Consider the following 25,994-nt stretch of genomic DNA (forward strand, 5'->3'; position numbering starts at 1 on the left):
TCCATCCCTACATTGGTCTGCCGGGGAAGGCGGGGCTAGGCATCACTGACACACGCAGACTCCGTGGTTGAGGCATTTTATTGGACCTTTGGCAATTGGTGGTGGGGAGGCATCTGCTCCAACTGGTGCGGGGCCCTGCAGATGAGACCATTTCAGGCTGGGTCCTTGTAGCCCAGGAGCACAGACTGGACTAAGCCTCCTGGGCCTTGTATGAAAAAGGTGCAGTACCTGGCCGTTTTTGCCAGTAATAATAAAATAACCATAATAAAAATTAAAGTCTCTGTTCTGACCACTCTTCAGGTCTTCCGCTGAAACGGAAAAGTGCAAAGCAGTTGAAGTACATATGCAGTTTGTCTTAATCTCAAATAGTGCCAGTCCCACTTCCTTTCCTCTGATAGTTTGTTCAGTTCAGCAGATGCAGAGGGGCTGGCCTGTTCTCCTTTTGATTTCCTCCACAAGGTCTTCTCTTCGGACATCCACCTGGCCAGGACGGGAGAAGAAGGTGGTATAAGCATCTTCCATTCCACTGCTCCCCGAGTGCCTAGTTTCCTCTAGCCCTCTAGATATCAGGCTTGTCTCAGCTGGGAGCAGGAACATAATTAAACACCTCAGGCTAGAGTGTGTGCCTCTTGGGGGAGCCAACAAACCATAAGGTATATGCGGGGATGGAGATCTCACCCTACTAAGACCACAATAACAGGTTAAGCCCTCAAGTCTTTTATGAGTTGTACTAATATCAATGCCAGGCTTTTTCTCAGGTCTTGAATGGGCACGGGCCTCCCAAAATGGCATACATTCTCTGTCCCTTAGCCTTCCTGCCCACCTCCCTCACCTCTTCCCTGCTAGTCACTGAACGGAGCTTGATGACCCCATCCTTGAGTTCCTGCTCGCCGATGATAGCCACCAGTGGGATGCCTGCCTCTTCACAGTACTGCAACTGGTTCAGTAGCTTTGGGTTCTTCTTGTACAGCAGCTCAGCCTGCAGGGGACAAGAGCAGAAGAGGAAGGCTGGCTTCTGCTGTCCTCAGGGGCAGAGGGTGTCCAAGCTGGCACCCTGTTCTTAGCTCTACTTTTGAGAAGTAATGGCAGGATCCATTAGGGGTGAGCTTTTATTCAGTTTGTGCCCAGCACACCCAAGTTTGCTGCCACCCTGGGGCTCGCCTCCCGTACCTTGATCCCAGCATCCCACAGTTCTGAGACAAGCTTTAGTCTTTCCTCTAGCAGCTTCTTCTGTGCAGATGCCACAAGCACCTGTGTCTCCGTGGTCCGTACCTTCTCCTCCAAAGCCTGGGGAAGGGGCAGATAAAAGTCAGAGAACTGGGCTAACACCTTCAAGGAGCAAACAAAGCAGGCTCTAGTCAGGATTTTGAGACCAGGCCGAACTCAGCTCTACCAGGGCAGGGGCCCTGTCTTCTCATCTAGCACCTTGGGCATAAGGGTAGCTTTTAGTAGATATGAGGACTGAACTGACTGACTTGTACATAGGATGTATCAGAATAAATAACTTAGGGCAAGAGTAAAGGTAGCTTTTTTACAGTAACTTCAAGCTTATCTCCATGTAGTACCTTTTTTTTTTTTTTGAGACAGGGTCTCTGTCATCCAGGCTGAAGTGCAGTGGTGTGATCACTGCAGCTTCGACCTCCCGAGCTCAAGTGATCCTCCCACCTCAGCCTCCTGACTACAGGCACACACCACCATACTCAGCTAATTAAAAAAAAAAAAAAAAAATTTTTTTTTTTAAATCTGTAGAGACAGGGTCTCATCCTGTTGCCCAGGCTGGTCCATGTAGTATCTTAAGGGTCCACCAAAGCATTCACACAGAAGTACTACTATGAGCCCACCCCAATTAGATCACCCTTGGCAGTTTTAGTCCCCACTTAACTATCTACCCATTTATGACACTGCCTCTCACACTTCAGTTACAGGGCACAGGTGTGTATATGGGTGTGGGGAAAGGAGAATGCTGCTGCTGCTTCCCTTGTCTTTTTCAGGAAAACTATTTTCATGGTTCTTAGAATGTAAGATGCCTACTGGAAAAATGATCTCAACTGGGAAACGGGTGGTTTCCACCCGAGAGAAAAGGCATAGGACCATGGGGAGGTTGCCAGAGCATTTCCCAGAGGATGAAATGCAACCAGCCACTTAAGACCAGCAGCAACAAAGGAGGGCTTGAGGCTACAAGAGGCTTCCTTGGTGTTATTCTAGGTGCTAGAGAATCACGGTAGCCATCTGAGGGATCCCAGGGCCTCAGACACATGCTTCCCATTTAGAGACAGTATTACAGTGTGGTTAGTGGCAAGACTTTGGAGTCAGACTGCCTGGATTCAAATTCTGACTCTACCACTTATAAGTTTCATGGCCTTAAGCAAATTATTTGATCTATAATGCTTCAGTTTTCTCATCTGGAAAATGCAATTAATAAAATTAGCTACTCTCAGAGGGCTGTGGTAACAATTATATTTTGATAATGCATGAAAAGCACCAAGCACAGTGCCTGGCACGAGGCAGTAAAATGTTAAGTATTCTGTATCATGAGGAAGATCTAAGTCTTGGATACACCAGCCGAGGTTTGTGACAGCCCTGAAGGAAGTAGAATCCCAGAGCAGAGGATTGAGTGCAGAAAGATTATGGATTAAAGATCCATAAAACTGACATATAATGGGGTAGAAATCTGTGAAAAAGAGCAATAATCTTTTCTCCATTTCTGTGAGATGCTCCCTGCCCAAAGCAGCACCACATAGTGCTCCCTTGGAGATCAGATAGCTTAGGTGCCACCACCTGCTCAGACTATCTTCTACCCACCTCCTAGGACCTACCTCTAGTCTCTGTTCCACGATGGAGAAAATCCGCTCCACCCCAATGCTGAGCCCTACACATGGCACCTTGCGCCCTTTGGGGTCAAACATGCCCACTAGCCCATCATAGCGTCCTCCAGCAGCCACACTGCCCACACCCAGGGGCTCTTCCCCTGCCTGGGCTGGGGTCTGTAGCAGCACTGCCTCATAGATCACCCCAGTGTAGTAATCCAGCCCTCGAGCAAGGCTCAGGTCAAAGGAGATCTGTGGAGATAAGAAAATGGTCAGTGCCAGATTAAGATCAGGGACCTGAAGCCCCAGAGCTCAGAAGGGATCCCGTCCCCAAGTTGACTCACTTTGTCATCAATGCCAAATAGGGTCAGGTACTCAAAGAGCAACTTCAGGTCTCCCAGGCCCTCCAAGGCCTGCTTGCTTTGGGATAGTTTAGGATCCTGGAGCAGCTGTTCCACCAGGGATACCCCACCTGGGGAGACAGACTTGTGAGTGAGGCTGACAAGGAAATCAAAAAGGTAAGGGGGGTTGACCTTCTTGCCTGGACTCTAGTCGCCCATGCATGTGTGTGTACATATGCATACACACACTCACTCCCCTACATACATAACACAGAAGAGTTTCAACTTTAGGACTGAGGGCAGTGGGACGGCTGCTGGGGAGGCTTGGTTCTGTTCCTCACCATGCTGCTGGACATAGTCCCCAATGCGGTCAGCCACCTCAGGTGCAAGGCCCTTCTCTCCCACCATCTCATTCTTCACCTCTTCCCAGGACACCTAGGCAGACAGACACCAGTCAGGGACCCCTGGGCAGCTTCCGCACCACACAGCAAGTGTGTAGTGTCCTCAGGGAACTGTTTTGGAGCAGTAGCTGCCCATAAGCCTACATCCTGGGGCTAACCTTCCTCTGCTGGGTATAGAGGCATGCACCTCTCTCTCAATCTTGTTTTCCATTTCCCAAGGCAGGGTGGGATCTGGGAAAAGAAGTCAAGTACTTGGGTTGTTACCTTGTCCAGCTTGTCTACTGAGGAGCAAATGGTACGGAACTTGCTGTCAGAAACACCACAGATAGCAAACATCCCATCTAGAATGCGTCGATCATTTACCTGCAAGGAACCAATGCATAGTGAGGGGGGAATCTCTTTTCTTACATGACCTGCAATAGTCATGGTCACTTGGGCTACTGGTCCCTCTGCACAAGGATCTTCTCTTGTGAGAGGCCAGGCCCAACTTTGCCCTCCCAGCCTTGTCAGCTCTGACCTTGACCAGGAAGTCGCCTATCTGAAGTGAACTCAGGATCTCGCACATGATCTTCAGGCACTCTGCATCAGGGATCATGGGATCAAAGTTCCCAGCAATGTCAAAATCCTGCAGGGAGAGGGTTAGCCAGCAGTCTTCAGGGATTCACCTTTCTGAAGGGGGGACTCTGGGAGCTCTGTCCTCTAGGAAGTCCTGGTTGCACTCAAGCACAGACTTTCTCTTTCATTTTCTGATCATCAGACCAGAGGTAAACCCCGGCATCTTTGGGCTTCTCACCAGTTTTGGTTTCCTTTCCATCTACTGGGCTATTCCTTCATTTTCTACTTCATCATCTTCTTAACTCCTCCTACTGGGTGGGGTGATTATATGGCTTTAGTGCTTAGCCATTTTCCCTATTCATCCAGAAGCCCTGGCATCAGTCTGGATGATTTGATATATCAAAGCTAATTTCCTTATTCTCTGCTGTGATCCTATCACTGTGGTTTAAAATAAAGAGCACTGGACCAAGAGTTCTAGTCCTGACTTTGCCTTTCTTATCCCTATGATCTCTTCATCTGCTGGGTATCAAGTTTACTCATATGTAAAATGGAGAGACTTTATTCTCCTCCCCCACCACAGGGATTTTGTGAAATCTGCATGAAAACACCATAGAAGAGGCTGGGTGCGGTGGCTCACGTCTGTAATCCCAGCACTTTGGGAGGTCGAGGCAGGCGGATCACGAGATCAGGAGTTCGAGACCAGCCTGGCCAACATGGTGAAACTCCGTCTCTACTAAAAATACAAAAAATTAGCCGGGCGTAGTGGCAGGCGCCTGTAATCCCAGCTACTCAGGAGGCTGAGGCAGAAGAATCGTTTGAACCCACGAGGCAGAGGTTGCAGTGAGCCAAGACTGCGCCACTGCACTCCAGCTTGGGCAACAGAGCGAGACTCCGTCTCAAAAAAACAAAAAACAAACAAAAAAACCACCATAGAAACCCCAAGAGCATTATCTGGGTCATCCAATTTGCTCAGGACACCATGAGTACTCAATAGATTCTGCTGGCTTGAGAGAGCCCCAAGTAACTCATCCTGCCCCACGGTTTCCCGACACTCACACACTGGTAAAATTCCCGGTATCGGCCACGGGTCATGGCTGGGTTATCCCGCCGATATACCTTTGCTATGTGGTAGCGTTTAATGTTGGTCAGTTTATTCATTGCCAAATACCGAGCAAAAGGAACCTGATGACAAAGAGTTAAGGAGAAAGCCCCTCCTATCACTGTCTGCAAGTTGATTATCATCACCAACAGAAGCTGGGGTCTAACCCCTCCCTATGTGGGTAAAACTGCCACCCATAAGATTAATAGCACTTACAAACATCAGAAAGCATCAGCTGTGCTACCACATGAGGTAGCTGAAGGCTCAAAAAAGATTAAGGCACCTTTCCCTTTTGTAGTGTTGACTGGACTTTTTTGAGCATGGCAAGGGGCTGGGCAGGTTGGACACAGACCAGAAAAAGGTGACCACAAAAAGGCCCCCATATGGGATTTCTAAGCAGATAATTCTCTGTGTAGCTTGGAGACAAGGGAAATGTGTTGCTGCTGGTCCATTAAGGAGAATTTTGTTCACTGGACAGGGCAGGGGAGAGGTATTCTGGAGCCAGGGGATGACTGTAGAGTCGGAACTGGGCCCTGACATCAAGCTGAGGTCTCACTCAGGATTCAGAAGATTTCTAAGGATGTGTATGCTCTGTTTAGCCAAAGTCCCACTCCTAGTTTAGAGAAATAATTCCCCTAATCACCAAAGGCCTCATATTTGATCCTACCTACTCTACCATTCTTAAACCTGAGCCAAGTGAGTGCCAATTCATCCAAAGTCTCAAGAGCCCAAGTTGAGAAAGATACAGTGAGGTCATAGCGAAGGGACAGGAGCTCCCCGCCCTGGTCCTTCAGGTCATAGATAAGCTTGGAGTCTTCCCCATACTTTCCCATCAGTGTTTCCTGGAGCAAACATAAATAAATGTGGTCATAATAATAAATATAACAATTTAAACAACTGAAAACAAACAATTTAAACAATTGAAAACAAATATAAACAATTGAAATATATATATTTCAAACAAATATAAACAAATATAAACAACTGAAAACAAACATGACTGATTCCAACTTGTCTACATTTCTCTCTGCTCTTTATCCCAATTCTTAGGTGTCTGATGTAGTTATCATTAAAAGGAAACACCAATTGTTTTTTCTATTTTGATTTTGTAACAGAGCTGAAGTATTTTTCTTACATATTTTTCTCTTAAATATATTTTTTTTCTTCAGACAACTTCTCAGCATGAAGTTGTTTTTTTTTTTTTGAAATGGAGTCTCGCTCTGTCACCAGGCTGGAGTGCAGTGGCATGATTTCGGCTCACTGCAACCTCTGACTCCGGGGTTCAAGAGATTCTCCTGCCTCAGCCTCCAGAGTGGCTGGGACTACAGGCGGGTGCCATCATGCCCGGCTAAGTTTTGTATTTTTAGTAGAGACAGGGTTTCACCATGTTGGCCAGGATGGTCTCAATCTCTTGACCTCGTGATCTGCCCAAAGTACTGGGATTACAGGTGCGAGCCACAGCGCCCGGCCTGAAGTGTTTTTAAAAGATGCATAAATTCCAGTGAGAAGAAGCTGTGTACTTACTTCCTCCCTAATGTTATACTGTTAGATGTTTAGGTTATTCTAATTTAAAAAAACTTTTTTTTTAGGCCAGGCATGGCGGCTCACGCCTGTAATCCCAGCACTTTGGGAGGCCAAGGCAGATGGATCACCTGAGGTCAGAAGTCCGTGACCAGCCTGGCCAACATGGTGAAACCCTGTCTCTACTAAAAATACAAAAATTAGCTGGGGGAGGTGGTAGGCATCTAATCCCAGCTATTCAGAGGCTTAGGCAGGAGAATTGCTTGAACCCAGGAGGCAGAGGTTGCAGTGAGCAGAGATCGCACCATTGCACTCCAGCCTGGGTGACAAGAGTGAAACTCTGTCTCAAAAAAAAAAAAAAATTCCCCATAACATTTCAATATCTAATATTTAGGTATATAGCTCTTTTTTTAAAAAAAAAAAAAGTATTTTTCTTGATGATAAACTACTAGGAATGGGTTATTAGACCAACAAACATAAATGTTTTTTGATGCCTGAGATTCGAATAATGTCAAAAGTAAAAACTGAGGAATGTCTTAAGGGCATTACAGCAGTCCTTACCCTGTGATGTCTATCATAGGTAATAGCATATTTCACTTACCAGGTTGGCAAAGATTAAAAAGCCTGAAACTTCCCAGTATGTAGTATCAGAAACAGTCACACACTAGTGTTACGGGCCGAACTGTGTCCCCCTGGCCCCACCCCCCCCAATTCATTTGTTTAAGTCCTAACTCCCAGTAACCTCTGAACATGACTACATTTGGTGATAGGGTCTTTAAAGAGATGATTAAGCTAATACGAGGTCTCCAAGTTGGGCTCTAATCCAATATGTTGTTGTAAGAAGAGAAAATTTAGACAGGGACAGAGGGAAGACGATGTAAAGACAAAGGGAGGCTGGGTGCAGTGGCTCATGCCTGTAATTCCAGCACTTTGGGAGGCTGGGGTGGGCGAAATCACTGGAGGCCAGGAATTCAAGACCAGCCTGGTCAACATGGTGAAACCTCCTCTCTACTAAAAATAGAAAAATTAGCCAGGTGTGGTGGCACACGTGTGTAATCCCAGCTACTTAGGAGACTGAGGCAGGAGAATCGCTTGAACCTGGGAGGTGGAGGTTGCAGTGAGATGAGATCGTGCCACTGCACTCCAGCCCAGGCAACAGAGCGAGACTCTGTCTCAATTAAAAAAAAAAAAAAAAAAAAAAACAAAGGGAGCCGATGGCCATCTACAAGCCATGGAGAGAGGCCTGGAACAGATCCTTCCTTATGGCCTTCGGAAAGAACTAGGCCTGCCAACATGTTATGTCAACTTCCAGCCTCTGGAACTGTGAGAAAATAAATTTCTGTTGTTTAGGCTACCCAGTCTATGGTACTTTGTTATGGTAGCCCTAGCAAACTAATACAGTAGGTAAAAACAGTCTCATAAATATGTACAATTAAATATCAATAAGAAGAGACATTGATGAAGGAAACAACAGATAATTTCAGACAGTTTTATAGCCTAAAGGCAATAAACCAGCTCACTGTGATAACAGGGAGAACAGCTACTTTAAAGAAGATAGTTGGAGAAGATTACTTGAGGAGTGGCATTTTAGCTGAGCTCTGAAATTAAAATCTGGCTGGCTGGACGTGGTGGCTCATGCCTGTAATATCAGCACTTTGGGAGGCTGAGGAAGGAGGACCACTTGAGGCCAGGGGTTCATTCGCAAGCAGCCTGAGCAACATAGCAAGACCTCTGTCTCTATTTGTATTTTTTTTTTTTTGAAAAAAGGAATTAAAATCCGCAGTCTCTAGTATAATCTGAAATAAATCATGCAAAGAGCTAAGGAAAGGGAGTTCAAGAAAGGGGAAGAGCAAGAACAAAGGTCTGGAGGTACAAACACACTGATTATGTTCCAAGAGTAGGAAGAAGACCAGAGTAGCATAGTGGGCAAGAGGAAAAATAGCATGAGATGAAGTAGGAGAGGCAGTGGCCAGATCACCTAGGGCTCTGTAAACCTAAGTAAAGAGTTTGGGTTGTACTATAAGTGCAGTGGGAACCACTGGGTTTGAAGCAGGTAGTAATGCAATCTGGGTTGGTTGGTTGGTTTTAGAGACAGGGGCTTGCTACATTGCCCAGACTGGAGTATGGTGGCTATTCACAGGCACCATCATAACACACTACAGCCTTGAACTCCTGGGATCCAGTGATCTTTCTGCTTCAGCCTCCTGAGAAGCAGGAACTACAGATGTGCCCAGTTGCAATCTAGTTTTTAATAGCAAAGAACTAGTAACCACTTCAGAGTCCATCAATAGGAGAGTGGTCCATCAATACGTACATATTTATGTACGTATGGTTTGCATGAATCTAGAAAACATTCCAAGTACAGATGCCATGCAATACAATGTAGATAGGACCCAGAACAATTACCACTCCAAAGAATGGCTCTCTTTTGGAAGCTGCTGGCCACAACCAACATAATAAAAGACAGGGCCTCTCCCTCCAAGCCATTCTTGTCCCTCTTCTTATTGGAGCAAAGACTGGTCTGTGTCCACAACAGGAGTGGGCCCTTTGGACCCTCACTCTCTTGTTGTCATCTTCTTTGTTATTCAAATGCCCACTCATCTACCATGTAGTTTCTTCTTGCCCATTCCTCACCTTTAGTTCAAATACAGGTGTATCAATGACTTCTGCACCGTGGCGCTTGAAGCAACGGATGATTACGTCAAACACCTTCTCGCGAACTGCCATCTGCCGGGGACTATAGTCTCTTGTGCCCTTGGAGTTGAAATCAGCCAGAGAACCAGAAATGAGGTTTGAAAACCAAGAACAGTATGTTTTGGAAATATAAAAGGATGACCTCAATAATGAAAAAGCAAATCCTGCTCTAAACAGATTTTCCTACAGGCCACTGAGTTTTAAAACAAGTACAGATAATTCCCTATTAATTCCCACACCCATTTGCTATCTGCCTTCGAAACTCCATTCCCTTTTAAGCTTGGGTCTATTTTCTAAAATTCTTAGAACTCTTTTCTTTAAGCCATTTTTCTAAACACTCTTTCTCGGATAACAGAACATTTCCTGGCCTGATAACAAACAGCTACCTGAGGCCGGGCACAGTGGCTCATGCCTGTAATCCCAGCACTTCAGGAGGCCGAGGCAGATGGATTGCCTGAGGTCAGGGGTTCGAGACCAGCCTGGCCAACATGGTGAAACCTCGTTTCTACTAAAAATACAGAAATTAGCTGGGTGTGACGGCACACCCCTTGTAGTCCCAGCTACTTGGGAGGCTGATGCACGAGGATCCTTGAACCTGGGAGTTGGAGGTTGCAGTGAGCCGAGATCGTGCCACTGCACTCCAGCCTGGGCAACAGAGTGACACTGTCTCAATAAAACAAACAAATGGTGGTGACGGGTGCCTGTAATCCCAGCTACTCAGGAGGCTGAAGGCAGGGAGAATCACTTGAACCTGGGAGGCGGAGGTTGCAGTGAGCCGAGATTGCTCCACTGCACTCCAGACTGAGAGACGGAGCGAGACTCCATCTCAAAAACAAAACAAAACAAACCAACCAGCCGGGCGCGGTGGCTCACACCTGTAATCCCAGCACTTGGGGAGGCCGAGGCGGGCGGATCACGAGGTCAGGAGATCAAGACCATCCTGGCGAACACTGTGAAACCCCATCTCTACTAAAAATACAAAAAAATTAGCTGGGGATGGTGGCAGGTGCCTGTAGTCCCAGCTACTTGGGAGGCTGAGGCAGGAGAATGGCGTGAACCCGGCAGGCGGAGCTTGCAGTGAGCTGAGATCATGCCCCTGCGCTCCAGCCTGGGAGACAGAGCAAGACTCTGTCAAAAAAAAAAAAACAAAAAACAAAAACCAACCAAACAAAAATAATAACAAAAAAAAAATACCTACCTGATTATAGGCATATAACCAACTCAAACTGGCTCAACTAATTGAATTCCAAATTTTATAAGCAACGTTTCTCTCCCAATATAACTTTTCTTTTAAATCTTAGTTACAACTGTTTGTTCTCTAATTTGTTTCTGGTAACAACTCTATGACATAGGCTAGGCAGATAAATTTTATAGATGAAGTACAGGATGTTGAGAAATTAAGTCATTTCTTAAGGCCATTCAGCATGTTTGTGGCAGTCAGGACTAGAACTGTGTTCTTCTAGGTCAGAGCTTCCAATCTGGGCTTTTATACCCTACTCCAAAGTCTTTGGTTTCAGGACCTCTTTACACTCTTACTATGTATTCAAGACCCCAAAGTGGATTATACCTATCAATAGTTACTGTATTAGAATTAGAACGGCAAAAATTTTAAAATATTTATTCATTTAACAAATAATATATCTATTATATGTTAACACAAATAATATATCTATTATATGTTAACACAAATAATATATCTATTATATGTTAACACAAATAATATATCTATTATATGTTAACACAAATAATATATCTATTATATGTTAACACAAATAATATATCTATTATATGTTAACACAAATAATATATCTATTATATGTTAACACAAATAATATATCTATTATATGTTAACACAAATAATATATCTATTATATGTTAACACAAATAATATATCTATTATATGTTAACACAAATAATATATCTATTATATGTTAACACAAATAATATATCTATTATATGTTAACACAAATAATATATCTATTATATGTTAACACAAATATTTTAGAAAAAGGTAACTGTTTTCCAAAACAATTTAGTGAGAAGAGTGGCACTGATTTACATCTTTGCAAATCTTTAATGTCTGACTGAACAGAAGACAGCAGGATTCTCATATGTGATTTTTGCATTCAATCTGTCGTGATATGTCGTGCTGGTTGAAGTATATAAAGAAAATCTAACCTTACACAGATATGTAGTTGTAAAAGGAAGAGTATTTTAACAAAACTTTTCAGCTAACTGTGGATATTTTTCTTTGGTACTACATCAGAATCCAACAAGTGGTTGTTTCTTAAAGATTGGTTGCAATGTGGAATTTGAAAGCTAGATCAATGAACTGAAAAAAACAAATAAAAAGAAAAATTAGTCTCTCACTTATCTAGTACCTAGAATAGTCAAATTCATAGAGACAGAAAGTAGAAAGTAGGATAGCAGTTACCAGGGGCTGGAGGGAGGGTGAAGTGGGGAGTTATTGTTTAATGGGTACAGAGTTTCAATTGGGGATGATGAAAAAATTCTGGAGGTGGATAATGGTGATGGTTATGAGTATGAATGTACTTCATGTTACTGAACTGTACACTTAAAAATCATTAAAATGGGCCAGGCGTGGTGGCTCACACCTGTAATCCCAGCACTTTGGGAGGCCAAGGCAGGTGGATCACGGGGTCAAGAGATCGAGACCATCCTGGCCAACATGGTGAAACCCCGTCTCTACTAAAAAATACAAAAATTAGCTGGGCGTGGTGGCGCGCATCTGTAGTCCCAGCTACCTGGGAGGCTGAGGCAGGAGAATTGCTTGAACCCAGGAGGTAGAGGCTGCAGTAAGCCAAGGTCATGCCACTGCACTCCAGCCTGGTGACAGAGTGAGATTCTGTCTCAAAAAAAAAAAAAAAAATCATTAAAATGGTAAATTTTATGTTACGTATATTTTCCTACAAAAAAAAAAAAATCCACTATTGTATTTTGTACTTTGAATGAATGGATCCTTTGCCTGTGCATGATTTCATAACAGGTCTTTCAAATGTTGATACATTTCATTATACAATATCAGGAAGCCTTATTTATTTACATCACCTCAGATCTCATCAAGAAAGTCTTTTTTTTTTTTTTTTTTGAGATGGAGTCTTGCTCTGTCACCCAGGCTGAAGTGCAGTGGTATGATCTCGGCTCACTGCAACCTCCGCCTCCCGGGTTCAAGTGATTCTCCTGCCTCAGCCTCCTGAGTAGCTGGGACTACATACAGGCGTGTGCCACCACGCCCGGCAAATTTTTTGTATTTTTAGTAGAGACGGGGTTCCACCATGTTAGCCAGGATGGTCTTGATCTCCTGACCTCACGATCCGCTTGCCTCTGCTTCCCAAAGTGCTGGGATTACAGATGTGAGCCACCTTGCCTGGCCTGTTTTTTTCTTGTTTGTTTGTTTGTTTTTGAGATGGAGCCTCACTCTGTCACCCAGGCTGGAGTACAGTGGCGTGTTCTCGGCTCACTGCAACCTCCACCTCCCAGGTTCAAACGATTCTCCTGCCTCAGCCTCCCGAGGAGCTGGGATTACAGACGTGCACTACCATACCTGGCTAATTTTTGTATTTTTAGTAGAGACAGCGTTTCACCATGTTGGCTAGGCTGGTCTCAAACTCCCAGCCTCAGGTGATCCGCCCACCTTGGTCTCCCAAAGTGCTAGGATTACAGGCGTAAGCCACCACACCCAGTAGAAAACTCTTTAATTATTGGGAAGCTGTCAAGCTTATGATGGAAGATACAAGTTTTCTAAAATTCTTTTTTTTTTTTTTTTTTTGAGATGTAGTTTCGCTCTTGTTGCCTAGGCTGGAGTGTAATGGCGCGATCTCGGCTCACCACAACCTTTGCTTCCCAGGTTCAAGCGATTCTTGTGCCTTAGCCTCCCTAGTAGCTGGCATTACAAGCATGCGCCACCACGCCCGGCTAATTTTTAGTAGAGATGGAGTTTCTCTATGTTGGTCAGGTTGGTCTCAAACTCCCGACCTCAGGTGATCCGCCCACCTTGGCCTCCCAAAGTGCTGGGATTATAGGCTTGAGCCACCATTCCCTGCCTAAGTTTTCTAAAATTCTAACTTTCACCTGAATACTTGAATTTTTTCACTGCCTACAAGTACTGTCAGATGTTTTCCTTGAGGTGACAAGGCTCACTTCGTTTATTGTTGTAAAAATGTCTGCCAAATATTTAAGTTTGAAAAACCATAATTTATCTTTCAGTTGTTAATTCAAATAAAACAAGATGTTCTATGAAAAAAGCAGCTAGATCAGCTTGCAACTTGAACAATGGCATAAGCATTTTCCCTACCTTGGAGTGCAGAAGTGCTTTATATGTACTTCCCATTTTGTCATAGCAAATATTTAAAAATAGGGTCCTCAAGGGTCAAGATTCAATAAAATTAGTAAGTTTTTGGCCAGGCATGGTGGCTCAGCCTAGCACTTTGGGAGGCCAAGGTGGGCAGATTGCCTGAGCTCAAGAGTTCGAAACCAGCCTGGGCAACATGATGAAACATGTTGTAGGTTTCTTGTATGCTTTTTGTATTTCTGTAAAAATACAAAAAATTAGCTGGGTGTGGTGGTACCCGCCTGTAATCCCAGATACTCAGGAGGCTGAGGCACAATAATTGTTTGAACCCGGGAAGTGGAGGCTGCAGTCAGCCAAGATCGTGACACTGAACTCCAGCCTGGGCAACAGAGTGAGATTCTGTCTCCAAAAAAACCCCAAAACAAACAAACAAAGTTTTACCATTTCATCAATGACATTGTTAAGTAAAACTGAATTTTTAAAATTAATTAATTTATTTATTAATTTATTTATTTACTTACTGTGAGTGCATGGCAGTGAAGAACATACTGGCTATTAGTACAGTTTAGTGTCGCTGTCTTAATGTATGCTAAGGCACCAGCAGTTCTACTCACCAGCGCTTTTGTGCCTTCAGTGCAAATGTTAACACAATGAAAAAGGCAGATAATGTCTTAGAATCATTATAGAAGGGCTGGGCGCAGTGGCTCATGCCTGTAATCCCAGCACTTTAGGAGGCGGAGGTGGGAGGATCACTTGAGGCCAGGAGTTCAAGAGCAGTGCAGCCAACACGGTGAAACCCCATCTCTACTAAAAATACAAAAAATTAGCCGGGTGCGGTGGCACACGCCTGTAGTCCCAGCTACTTGGAAGGCTGAGGCAGGACAATCACTTGAACCCGGGAGGCGGAGGTTGCAGTGAGCTGAGATCACACCACTGCACTCCAGCCTGGGCGACAGAGCAAGACTCCATCTCAAACAAAACAAAACAAAACAAAAGAATTATTATAGAAATAGTTTTGACCATGAAGATCCCTTGAAAGAGTCTTGTCCCCACAATACTGAGTTTTCTATTGTTAATACTAAAATGGATATTAACTGTCTAGCATAATCTTAACACTATAGAATGGAAATTTTCAAAGACACAATATAGAGAATAGTATTACAGGTCACCATTTATCCATTACTCAGCTTCAACAACCATTAACATCTGCTATTCTTATTTCATTTAAGCCCTGACATGTTTTTCTTACATATTTTTAAATAAATCCCAGATGTCATATCATTTCATCCATAAATACTTCAGTATGAATCTCTAACTCATACGGACATTTAAAAAACCCCAAAGACTCTATCTTTATTATAACTAACAAAACTAACAGCAACTCCTTAATATTATCTAATGCTAAGCCATGGTCAGTTTTCCCCAGTTGCCTCAATAATATCTTTTTATGGTTGATTTATTTGAATCAGCTTCAAAACGAAGTCTATGCGTTGTAATCAGCTGATATGTCTATTTAATCTACAATAGTTTCCTTCCCTCCTTCCCTCCCCAACTTTTTTTATTTTTATTTTAAAAAGGTCATTTATTAACTGAGGAAACTGGGTCATTTGTCCTAAAAAAAAATTTTCACATTCTAGATTTGGTGAACAATATGCTTGATGTGTCATCTAACATGTTCCTCTATCTCTAGTATTTCCTGTAAACTGATAGTTAGTCCAAAGATCTGATTAGATTCAAGTTCAATTTACTCAGCAAGAATACTTCACAGGTGGTGCTGTGTACTTCTTATTGCATCATATCAGCAGGAACATAATATCTAGTTGTCCTACTTTTAGTGATGTTAAAACTGATCACTGGTGAGGACAGACTGATCCATCATAAATTCCACAGTAAGCTTTTCATCTAATAGTTTGAAAAATCACTGATGATCACCACTTTGGGATTTTACACTGTCTCTTTAACCTTCAAAAATTAGTTATATGTAGAAAGAAACAGCTCAATGAATTTAGGAGCCCAAAGAATTAACCTTAACACAAGGAAAACAGACCATCTCCCCTCTCCTTTGGAATTCAATTTCAAATACATTTATTAAATAGAATCATCCCTCAGTATCCACAGGAGATTTGTTCTGGGCCCCATGTGGATACCAAAAATCCATGGATGCTCAAGCCCTTGACATAAAATTATATGCACATCCTCCTATATACTTTAAATAGTCTCTAGAGTGTTTATAATACCTTAGACAATGTAAAGGCTATGTAAATAGTTGTTATACTATATTTTTTATTTGAAATTTTTATTGTTAGATTTTAAAAGGTTTTTTTGTTTGTTTTTAGAGATAGGGACTCACTATGTTGCTCAGGCTGGTCTCAAGCTCCTGGGCTCAAATGATCCTCCCCTTGCAGCCTCCCAAAGTGCTGGGATTACAGGTGTAAGCCACCACACTCAGCCAGATTTTTTTTCTTAATTGTTTCTTTTCCCCTGAATGGTTTTGATCCACAGACCAACTGGTTGAATCTGTGAATGTGGGACCTTGGGATATGGAGGGCTGACTATACCTATTTAGGCATCTAGTCTCAGTCTCAGGGTAAATAAACGACATAAATAACTACTTAAAGTTGGTGCAATAACAGAAATATGTATGAAGTGCCAAGAGAACTCAGATGAAGGGGTAAACAGTTCTGTTTATAGAACTTACAGAAAGTGGAACTGAACTGGAGGATGAGCTCAGAATCTCCAAGCTCATTCCACTCTCCTCTCCTTAACTTAGTTCTAGCCATGTAGATCATCCTCTAGTTCCTCAAAACTAGCAAAGTTCTTTCTCACTTTAGGGTTTCCATACTCTACCTGGACCTATCTTTGTCACACTTGTCCTCTGGCTATCTCCTACTCATTCATTAGATCAGTTAGTATATCACTTCCTCAGTTAGCCTTTCTCAGACTCTCCAGTTCTCCCTTATTTTTCTCAGAGCAACCTTAATTTCTTTATATCATTTTTCACAATATGTAATTACATAACCATGTGTGGTGGCCGGGTGCAGTGGCACACGTCTGTAATCCCAGCACTTTGGGAGACTGAGGCGGGCAGATCACTTGAGGTCAGAAGTTCAAGACCATCCTGGCCAATATGGTGAAACCCCGTCTCTACTAAAAATACAAAAATTAGCTGGGCATGGTGGTGGGCACCTGTAGTCCCAGCTACTCAGGAGGCTGAAGCAGGAGAATCGCTTGAACCCAGGAGGCAGCGGCTGCAGTGAGCCAAGATGTGCCACTGCACTCCAGCCTGTGCAATAGAGGATACTCCGTTTCGGAAAAAAAAAAAAAATCTGTGTGGAATTATTTGTTCTAAGTCTCTCTCCTTCAGTAGAATGGAAGCTCCATGAGGGCAGGCTATATTGTCCACCATGGTATATATTCAGTGCTTTGTATAGTGCTAGAGACATAGCGATAAATACACATTTATTGAATGAACGAAGGAGTAGCAGCAGCAGGCTGACTCCCCTGATCACCCAGCTGGCCTAGTTTCTGCCATCACTTTGCCATCCCAGAATGACTCAGGTAGAGTCCAGACCAGCCCAGCGCCCAGAGCGACTGTCCTCTCCTCTGCAGCATTTCAGATCCTCCTCAATGACCTGGTTTAGGGAGGCAGACATAAGCGCCCCGTGAGTAGAGTTAGAGACTTTCTCAGTGGCTCCCTACAGGAATGATATTACCTTGGGGGTTTTGAGCACAAATTTCTGTTTGCTTTCATCAGGACCCAGCTGTGCCTTCAGTTTCAGGAGTTTTGCCACCTCCTCCTCGATCTGTGGAGGGAAAGAAGGCGCTGAGCTATCCGTCACTCTCCTCCCTCCCCCGCCATTCATTCAATATTCCTCCCTCATCAGATCTCTCTGCTCAGGCCTAGCTTTGTTTCTCTCGGGACCCACCCCGGATGCCTCCCCACGCAGCCCACTCTCCTCCCTACAAGCCTGGTCGCTTCCCTCACATCCCTACCCTATGTCCCGAACACCCTGGCTTTACGTCCTCCCAGGCTTTGCCTTGGCCCTCTCCCCTGCTGCCTAAATCTCACCAGCTCGGCGCTGGCCTTCTGCTGCTTGAGGCCTCGCACGCGCTCTCCCTGAAGTTTCACCAGCTCCTCCAGCGCCGCACGCTCTGCCATCCCGGCTGTGCACTTGAGCCGACTGCTGCCTAGACCTGCGGTCGTTGCCCTAGCCTCAGCAAGGATGATTTCCGGCTATCGAGTCGCTCGGTCGCACGCCTAGAGAGCCTCCGCCGAGCACAAAAATTATTTCCGGCTCCTCCCGGAAGTGCCGAAGCTGGCTACTAAGGGAACTTGGGAGGATCCCACCTCAGCCTTCGTGACTGGTGAGATGCGCAAACGCCCGAGTTTTCCCTGGTGCGCGGGTTCCGCCTTTGCAGTGCCCTCCACCCTTCCTGGTGTCTGACCCGCCTCCTTCCCAGGCCTTTTGTTCCTGTCCGGGAAAGCCGGCGTCCTGCCGCGCGATGCACCTGCTCGGACTTCTTCCCAGAAGGGCCTGGGCTTCGCTGCTCAGCCAGCTCCTGCGACCGCCCTGGGCTTCGTGCACCGGGGCGGTCCGTTGCCAAAGCCAGGTGAGCGAGACATAAGTATTTCTGGTCTGTCCCAGCAGGGCCTCCAGATCTGAAAGTATAGCCTTGCGGCCTGTATTCCAGTAGTGTTACAATCGGTTTTTATCGAGTGCCCACTATGTACTGACACTGAACTAAGCGATTTGGATGCCTGGTCATTTAATCCTTGGAGCAATCTTGAGAGGTTGGAGTTTTTATTCCCATTCTGCAGTTGAGGAAACGGAGGCTGCAAGATTAAATGAATGACTTATACACGGATATGTAGTAAAGGAGTATTTTAATTCATATCCACACTTTTTCCTGAAACTCTTGGACTCAAACAGTAACATTTTTAAGCAAAATGTATGAATATTCCTAGTAAATGAGATGACTAAAGACCAGAAGTAGACTGAGTTCATCTTAGAATTTACCTCAAAATGAATCTCAGAAAAACATTTTCAAATGTCAGAGAGTTTTGGATTTTGGAATTGCAGATAAGGGATTGTGGACTTGAACTTGGACTTCTCTTAGGGCAGATAATGGCCATAGTATGGAACCACCACATCCTCTATTTTTGGAAGGGCATACAGCTTGCTGGTAATGTCACTGATTTAAGTTTTGCCTTACTTCGGAAAGATTCTAATGCTCTCTTAGCAGATGCTTTGTGCTATCGTGAACAGTAGGGCACAGATCTTTTATTGATATTCAATCACAGCATCTTACCAGTCTGAGTTTTTTAGTTCATTCAAGAAATCCATATCTTGTCATTCCACAGGCTTGTTCTGTGTCCTTGAGCTGGTTCCCTTGTCTTCAAGTTACAGTTTTCGTATCTCTAAACCTGATAACCAGTGCTACCTTATTAAAAATTATTATTTTTTTGTCCGGGCACAGTGGCTCATGCCTGTAATCCCATCACTTTGGGAGGCCAAGGGGGGTGGATCACCTGAGGTCAGGAGTTTGAGACCAGCCTGACCTATATGGCGAAACCCCGTATCTACTAAAAATACAAAAATTAGCTGGGCGTGGTGGCATGTGCCTGTAATCCCAGCTACTCGGGAGGCTGAGACAGGAGAATCGCTTGAACCCTGGAGGTGGAGGTTGCAGGAGCTGAGATTGTGCCACTGCACTCCAGCCTGGGTGATAGAGTAAGACTCTATCTGGAAAAAAAAAAATTATTTTTGCTGTTTCAGTAGGAATCGTGACCTGGAGAAGATCATCATAATCCCTACCCCTGAATGGTTGGTGTTGGTAGTGGTGGGTTGTTCAGTGCCTTCATTATTCTCAGATTCTTAAAGTATTTGAGAATATTAAAAATCCAGCTGAGCGCGGTGGCTCATGTCTGTAATCCCAGCACTTTGGGAGGCCGAGGCGGTTGGCTCACGAGGTCAGGAGTTCAAGACCAGCTTGGCCAACGTGGTGAAACCCCATCTCTACTAAAAATACAAAAATTAGCTGGGCGTGGTGGTGGCGCGCCTGTAGTCCCAGCTATTCGGGAGGCTAAGGCAGGAGAATTGCTTGAACCGGGAGGCAGAGGTTGCAGTGAGCCGAGATTGTGCCACTATACTCCAGCCTGGGCAACAGACTGAGACTCTGTCTCAAAAAACAAAAACAAAAACAAAAACCCATATACAGTGAGGAAGCTTGTGTGGTGAAGACCTGACCTCATATATATTACATGTGTAATTGTAAATACAACATGGATTCTTTGGGGTGGGACTGAGATTGGGATAGATGAAATGGTGCTTTGGCTTCCTGTTGCTCGGGGTGAAGAGTCTTTGCAGGTTGGTGGTCAACAGGGTCAGAGATGCCACAGGTCTGGCCAGTGTCCAGAGGAGCCACATCTCACATTCATTCTTCTGCCAGGTTGCAGAGGCAGTGTTAACATCCCAACTGAAAGCACATCAAGAGAAACCAAATTTTATTATCAAGACCCCAAAGGTAATACTTTTTGCCTACCCTATCCCATTAGAGTGCCTTGGAGGACTGACCTCTGCCTTGCATGTTTCTCTGACCCCTTTTAATGTCCTTTACAGTAAATTTTAAAAATATATACTATTCTTGAGATACTAGGTGGGGCTCAGAGTCATTTGAACTCAATAGATTTCAGCTCCAGACCTGAGATTACATAATAAGTGTAGTTTAACTCCTTGTCTGAAATGGACTTATTTTTTGTTTTTGTTTTCACTATGGCTGCTTTCGGTTTCCAGGGTACCAGGGATCTTAGTCCTCAGCATATGGTTGTGAGGGAGAAAATTCTTGATTTGGTTATCAGCTGCTTTAAACGTCATGGAGCAAAGGGGATGGATACCCCAGCATTTGAGCTGAAGGTAAGGGGAGAAGAAAGAGTACGTGCAACCTCACTTACTTGTTCACTGGCCTTCAGTGTCCCAAAGGGCTTCTCATCTGTGTTTTGGAGTCATGCTTTGAACTGTGGCTCATTCTGTTTGACCCCTATAGGAAACGCTGACTGAGAAGTATGGAGAGGACTCTGGGCTCATGTATGATCTGAAGGATCAAGGTGGAGAGCTGTTGTCCCTCCGCTATGACCTTACTGTATCCTTTTGAGTACTGGAGCCTGACCTGTCTCTTTCCAAATCTAGAGGGCTTTCTCTGACAAAAGTGGAGAACGTGACTTTGGGATCTTAGAGGTCCATTGCCTATACTTCTAGTTTCTCCCAGAAGGCAGTTCTGCTGCGGGAGCCTGGCCTGGAGCCCTGTCATTTAACTCTAGTGTGTATCATAATCCTTTGGGGGAGCTTGCAGAAACACAGACATTTGGCTCCAGTCCCAGAGATTCTTAGCTAATTCTGTAGCTGGAATGGGGCTCAATAATTTGTATTAAAAATTTGTTTTTTTGGCCAGGCACGTGGCTCACGCGTGTAATCCCAGCACTTTGGGAGGCAGAGGCAGGTGGATCACCTGAGGTCAGGAGTTCAAGACCAGCCTGGCCAATATAGTGAAACCCCATCTCTACTCAGCTCCTGCTGAGCTCTAGGGCTCTCAGGTTCTGAGTCTAGTTTGGGACTGACTGTCGCCTTGTCCCCACAGATCTCTTTTGACCTAAAAAGTTAGCTGGCCATGGTGGCAGGCGCCTGTAATCCCAGCTACTAGTGAGGCTGAGGCAGGAGAATCACTTGAACCCAGGAGGCAGAGGTTGCAGTGAGCCGAGATTGCGACATTGTACTCCAGCCTGGGTGACAAGAGCAAAACTCTGTCTCAAAAAAAAAAAAAAAATTTTTGTGGAGATGGGTGTCTTTGTTGCCCAGGCTGGTCGTAAACTCCTCGTTTCAAGTGATCCTCCCATCTTGGCCTCCTAAAGTGCTGGGGTTACGGGTGTGAGCCACTGCATCTGGCCTACAATCTGCATTTTAAACAAGCATCGTGGGTAATTAAGATGCATGTAGTCCTTTCCCTGCACTTTCAGAACCAGTAGCTTAGAAGTTGTTAGGCAAATCCAAGTTCTGAAGCTTGACTATTTTGAGATGGTTTGGAATTTATCTGAATGGGCAGAAATGGCCTAGACCTGAAGTTAGTTCTTGGGTCACTTCTATCTCTACTTCCCTTGCTTTCTGCTGAACTTTTAGTTTTGCTAGGTGAGATTCCTTCATTTGACACTATTCAATATATATTGAATTCCAAGCACTGCTAGGCCTTGGGGATGGTGGAAAAAAGGGAAGGTCCTTGTTCTTACCCTAGTGGATGAGATCCAGTTGATATAGGCCCAGTCCTCCCTAATGTCTGTATACTGGGCCTAATCTTTGGATGCAGTATCCCTCTTAACCCATTTATGTGAGGTTCCCTTTGCTCGTTATCTGGCCATGAATAAGGTGAAGAAGATGAAACGTTATCATGTTGGAAAGGTGTGGCGGCGAGAGAGCCCAACCATAGTCCAAGGCCGTTACAGGGAGTTCTGCCAGTGTGTAAGTGACCTGATGGGAGCAGCACAGTTTGATAGTTCTAGGGGCCACAACCTTGAAACTGGCTGGATAATGGATGTTTTTTCCCATCTTTTTCTTTGCTGTAGGATTTTGACATTGCTGGTCAGTTTGACCCTATGATCCCTGATGCAGAGTGTTTGAAGATCATGTGTGAAATCCTAAGTGGATTGCAGTTGGGAGACTTTCTCATTAAGGTGAGGCCAGGGCTGAGAACTGTGGGAGAAGTCTGGATTTGGCCTAATACTGTTTATGCAAGTCCCAAACTTGGGTGACTCCAACCCTTAAGCCTGCAACTCTAGGACTTTCCTAGTAAAGCTGTTGTATTTCCTATATGTCTGTACTCTTCCTGTGAAATTTCCATCCTTTTTATATGTCAGGAAAGTAGGTACTGCCATTGTTTTGAGTGGAAGGGCATTGACAAGCACTTGGGTCACTGACATTGAGTTCTCAGGTAAATGACCGGCGGATTGTGGATGGGATGTTTGCTGTCTGTGGTGTTCCTGAAAGCAAGTTCCGTGCCATCTGCTCCTCCATAGATAAACTAGACAAGGTAACAAAGAAGACATACTTCAGTAGACCCTATCTAGCTTCTGCCCTGCCCCCAAATCCATACCACTAGTGAAAAATAAGGAGATTGTGGCTGGAAGTGGGCTATTTTGGGGTGGAAGGTAAGGAGGCATACTCTGAAGGATCTGAGTCATGCTATACAGTGGGGATTGTGACTGGATTTCTTAAGCTGTCTCTGACTTTGCTGAGTATACAGTTAGCTACTTGTGATGTGTATACTGAATGGAAGTTGAGGTGTCCTTTTTCAGTTTGAGAAAGAAAGATCTTGGGGCTGGGCTAATGTTTGGGTGTTTATGCAGATGGCTTGGAAAGATGTGAGACATGAGATGGTGGTGAAGAAAGGCCTGGCTCCTGAGGTGGCTGATCGAATTGGGGACTATGTCCAATGTCATGGTAAGAACCAAGGTTTTCAGAGCTGTGATAGAACCAGGCTGAAGGTGACATGTGCTCAAATTCTACCTCTGAAACAACTCTTTTCTGTAGATATGCTAAGCTCCAGGGCCTGTCCTGAATTTAATTTCTCTTTTACTTATTGTAACGACTTTGTGTCTTCAGATGGCAAAGCAAGAGGCAAAGGAGGAGGGTTTTGTCACGTGAGACTGGGATCTTTTTTTTTTTTTTTTTTTTTTTTTAAAGAAAATGAGGAAGACTAGCTAGAGCACATCAGGGATAATTTTGAATGAAACACATCTGAGTGAACAGCAGAGACTTTATTTCTCTCCAGGTGGGGTATCCCTAGTAGAGCAAATGTTTCAGGATCCCAGACTATCCCAGAACAAGCAGGCCCTGGAGGGCCTGGGAGACCTAAAGCTGCTATTTGAATACCTGACTTTATTTGGAATTGCTGATAAGGTAAGCTGAATTGCAAATGGACCTCCTGCTGAGCTCTAGGGCTCTCAGGGTCCCGAGTCTAGTTTGGGACTGACTGTAATCTTGTCCCCACAGATCTCCTTTGACCTCAGCCTGGCTCGGGGCCTAGACTACTATACAGGAGTGATCTATGAAGCAGTGCTGCTGCAGACCCCAACTCAGGCTGGGGAGGAGCCCCTGAATGTGGGCAGTGTGGCTGCTGGTGGGCGCTATGATGGGCTGGTGGGCATGTTTGACCCCAAGGGCCACAAGGTGCCATGTGTGGGACTCAGCATTGGGGTTGAGCGAATCTTCTACATTGTGGAGCAGAGGATGAAGGTAGGTCCTAGGTAGGTGTGAGGTGGGGCTGGAGGCCTAAAAACCCTCCTGTTTCTGGAGGTGTAGTTGGAGTGGTTTTCTGATGATTCTTTTTGTCTTGATTTTTGGAATTGCTGGTGGAAAGGAGGTTTTTATTAGTTTTACTTTCTTCTCTCTATTAGACCAAAGGTGAGAAGGTGCGGACTACAGAGACACAAGTGTTTGTGGCCACACCACAGAAGAACTTTCTCCAAGAACGGTTGAAGCTTATTGCAGAGCTTTGGAATTCTGGAATCAAGGTATGGTGGAGCTGATATCTGAGCCATCTGGGTATGTGTGGAATTTAGGACCCAGGGCTATATCTACCTTATGTCTAGGGTGGAACTCAAAACCTTTTTAGTCTACTAGCTACTACTGGCTACTAGATTGGCTTTTTAGGGTGGGAGGACTAGCCACTTATCTCCGGCTTTCTTGGATATCGATGTTCCTGAGGTTTGTTGCTGTGTTCACTTCTAAGTCCCTTACTCTGTCTTGATCCTTTTCAGGCAGAGATGCTATACAAGAACAACCCCAAACTATTAACCCAGCTGCACTATTGTGAGAGCACGGGCATTCCACTGGTGGTCATTATTGGTGAGCAAGAACTGAAAGAAGGGGTCATCAAGATCCGTTCAGTGGCCAGCAGAGAGGAGGTGAGTGGCGGCAGCAGAAATAGACGGGACGAAGTGTTTCTGCCTTTCCCAGATTCTGTAAGAAATATGCATCTTCTGGCTGAGAAATTATCTTCATGGTTAATAGTGGTAGAGATGAACAAACACCCACTCCAGATGACCATTGCTGCCTGTGAGTATTGACTGGGTGGCCAGAAGAAAGAAAAATGAAATCCGAGTGGGTATTTTGAGACTAATCAACATAATAGACATAGATCAGGTGTTTGAATCCCTTTCATCTTGAGCGTATACATTCTTCAGGTCAACCCACACTACTCCCTTCTGGTTGTATAAGTAATGGGAGCAGATGCAGAGTAAAACAAATCTGGAAAAACAGTGGCTAAGGAGCTAGTATCACTTTCTAGTTTATCACATGAGGATTCTCTTATGTTTCAGGTGGCCATTAAACGGGAAAATCTTGTGGCTGAAATTCAGAAGCGACTGTCTGAGTCTTGATCCTTGCCTGATTCCCATCTGCTGCTCTTCGTAGAAAAGGTTTCCTCTAGAACTGAATTCCTCTGGAATTGAGTGATGGACTTCACAACAACTAGCCAGGAAGGGTGACAAGTACCTTCTGCCTCCTCCATTCTTCCTGGGTGCAGAACTGTAGAAGACCCTGAGGACTCCTGGGCTAGTGTGAGCAGCTATTCTGCATGGGTGCAGATGGCTGGTATGTGAAAGAGACATGCTCTAGCTGCAGAGGCAAATTTGAAGTGCCACCGAATGTTGTCAAGAGGTACTGAGATTGTTGCTGTCAGCAAGGCTCTGGGAGAGTCACCTCAGGCTGAGGATTCTGAACCATTGAGATCAGAAACCAGATACTTAGCCTTCTACTGTAGCTACAGAACCAGATTCTGGTGAATTTGTCCACAATCAGCCATTGGCCTGTCTGGGGAGTTTTTGGAAGACAGCAAAGAGGGGCAATGGCTGCTTTCAGCTTTGAGGACAGATGCTATCCTAAGGGCATGGCAGTACCCATGTTGATTTGACATCTCTCTAGCCCATGCATTGCTAACAATAGAAGAGTGGGGCTGTATGCTTGATAATCTTGAACATTGAACTTAATAGATGACTTGACAAGGTAGAGATCTGATATTTTGAGATTTTGGAGACCATTTCCTGTGCCAGAATCACTGCTCTAACTATTCCATGCCGTGCCATGGAGGCTGTTTTAGAAGTGGTTGGATAACATGTTAAATAAAATATTAAGTGTAGTAGTTTGGGTAATTTGTTATTGTTATCAAGGGCTTGGTTTGCATAGACCATAGAAAATGCTTGAGTGTACACTGGAGAAT

The 25,994-nt window shown here is 44.6% G+C and overlaps 2 protein-coding genes across 5 annotated transcripts; one reads left to right on the forward strand and one right to left on the reverse strand.

Moving 5' to 3' along the window:
• Positions 1-60: 60 nt before the first annotated feature.
• On the reverse strand, positions 61-18,025 carry HARS1 (histidyl-tRNA synthetase 1). Of its 4 annotated transcripts, none has more exon segments than NM_001133442.1 (13): positions 61-480; positions 833-979; positions 1,171-1,287; positions 2,817-3,059; positions 3,152-3,279; positions 3,490-3,583; positions 3,814-3,912; positions 4,067-4,174; positions 5,161-5,286; positions 5,950-6,045; positions 9,359-9,478; positions 17,444-17,533; positions 17,800-18,025. In NM_001133442.1, coding segments are annotated over 13 exon segments (1,530 nt in total). In that variant the 5' UTR covers positions 17,890-18,025; the 3' UTR covers positions 61-408.
• On the forward strand, positions 18,024-25,913 carry HARS2 (histidyl-tRNA synthetase 2, mitochondrial; the record flags this gene model as incomplete). Its single annotated transcript, NM_001133313.1, is given in 14 exon segments — positions 18,024-18,095; positions 18,192-18,341; positions 20,181-20,255; positions 20,525-20,644; positions 20,775-20,870; positions 22,112-22,237; positions 22,342-22,449; positions 22,707-22,805; positions 23,122-23,215; positions 23,547-23,674; positions 23,768-24,010; positions 24,172-24,288; positions 24,535-24,681; positions 25,096-25,913. Coding segments are annotated over 13 exon segments (1,521 nt in total). The 3' UTR covers positions 25,156-25,913.
• Between the last annotated feature and the right edge of the window lie 81 nt (positions 25,914-25,994).

Source organism: Pongo abelii, chromosome 4 (assembly GCF_028885655.2).
Source record: "Pongo abelii isolate AG06213 chromosome 4, NHGRI_mPonAbe1-v2.0_pri, whole genome shotgun sequence".
NCBI classification, from domain to species: Eukaryota; Metazoa; Chordata; class Mammalia; order Primates; family Hominidae; genus Pongo; species Pongo abelii.

Bases quoted from the DNA above. Each gene is read 5' to 3' on its own strand.
- HARS1 (XM_024246749.3), bottom strand. From the start codon at position 17,889: ATGGCAGAGCGTGCGGCGCTGGAGGAGCTGGTGAAACTTCAGGGAGAG. The intron at 9,479-17,443 runs GTAATATCATTC...TTCAACTCCAAG, and splicing joins TTGTGCTCAAAACCCCCAAG to GGCACAAGAGACTATAGTCC. The intron at 3,584-3,813 runs GTAACAACCCAA...CTGTCTGCCTAG, and splicing joins CAGTAGACAAGCTGGACAAG to GTGTCCTGGGAAGAGGTGAA.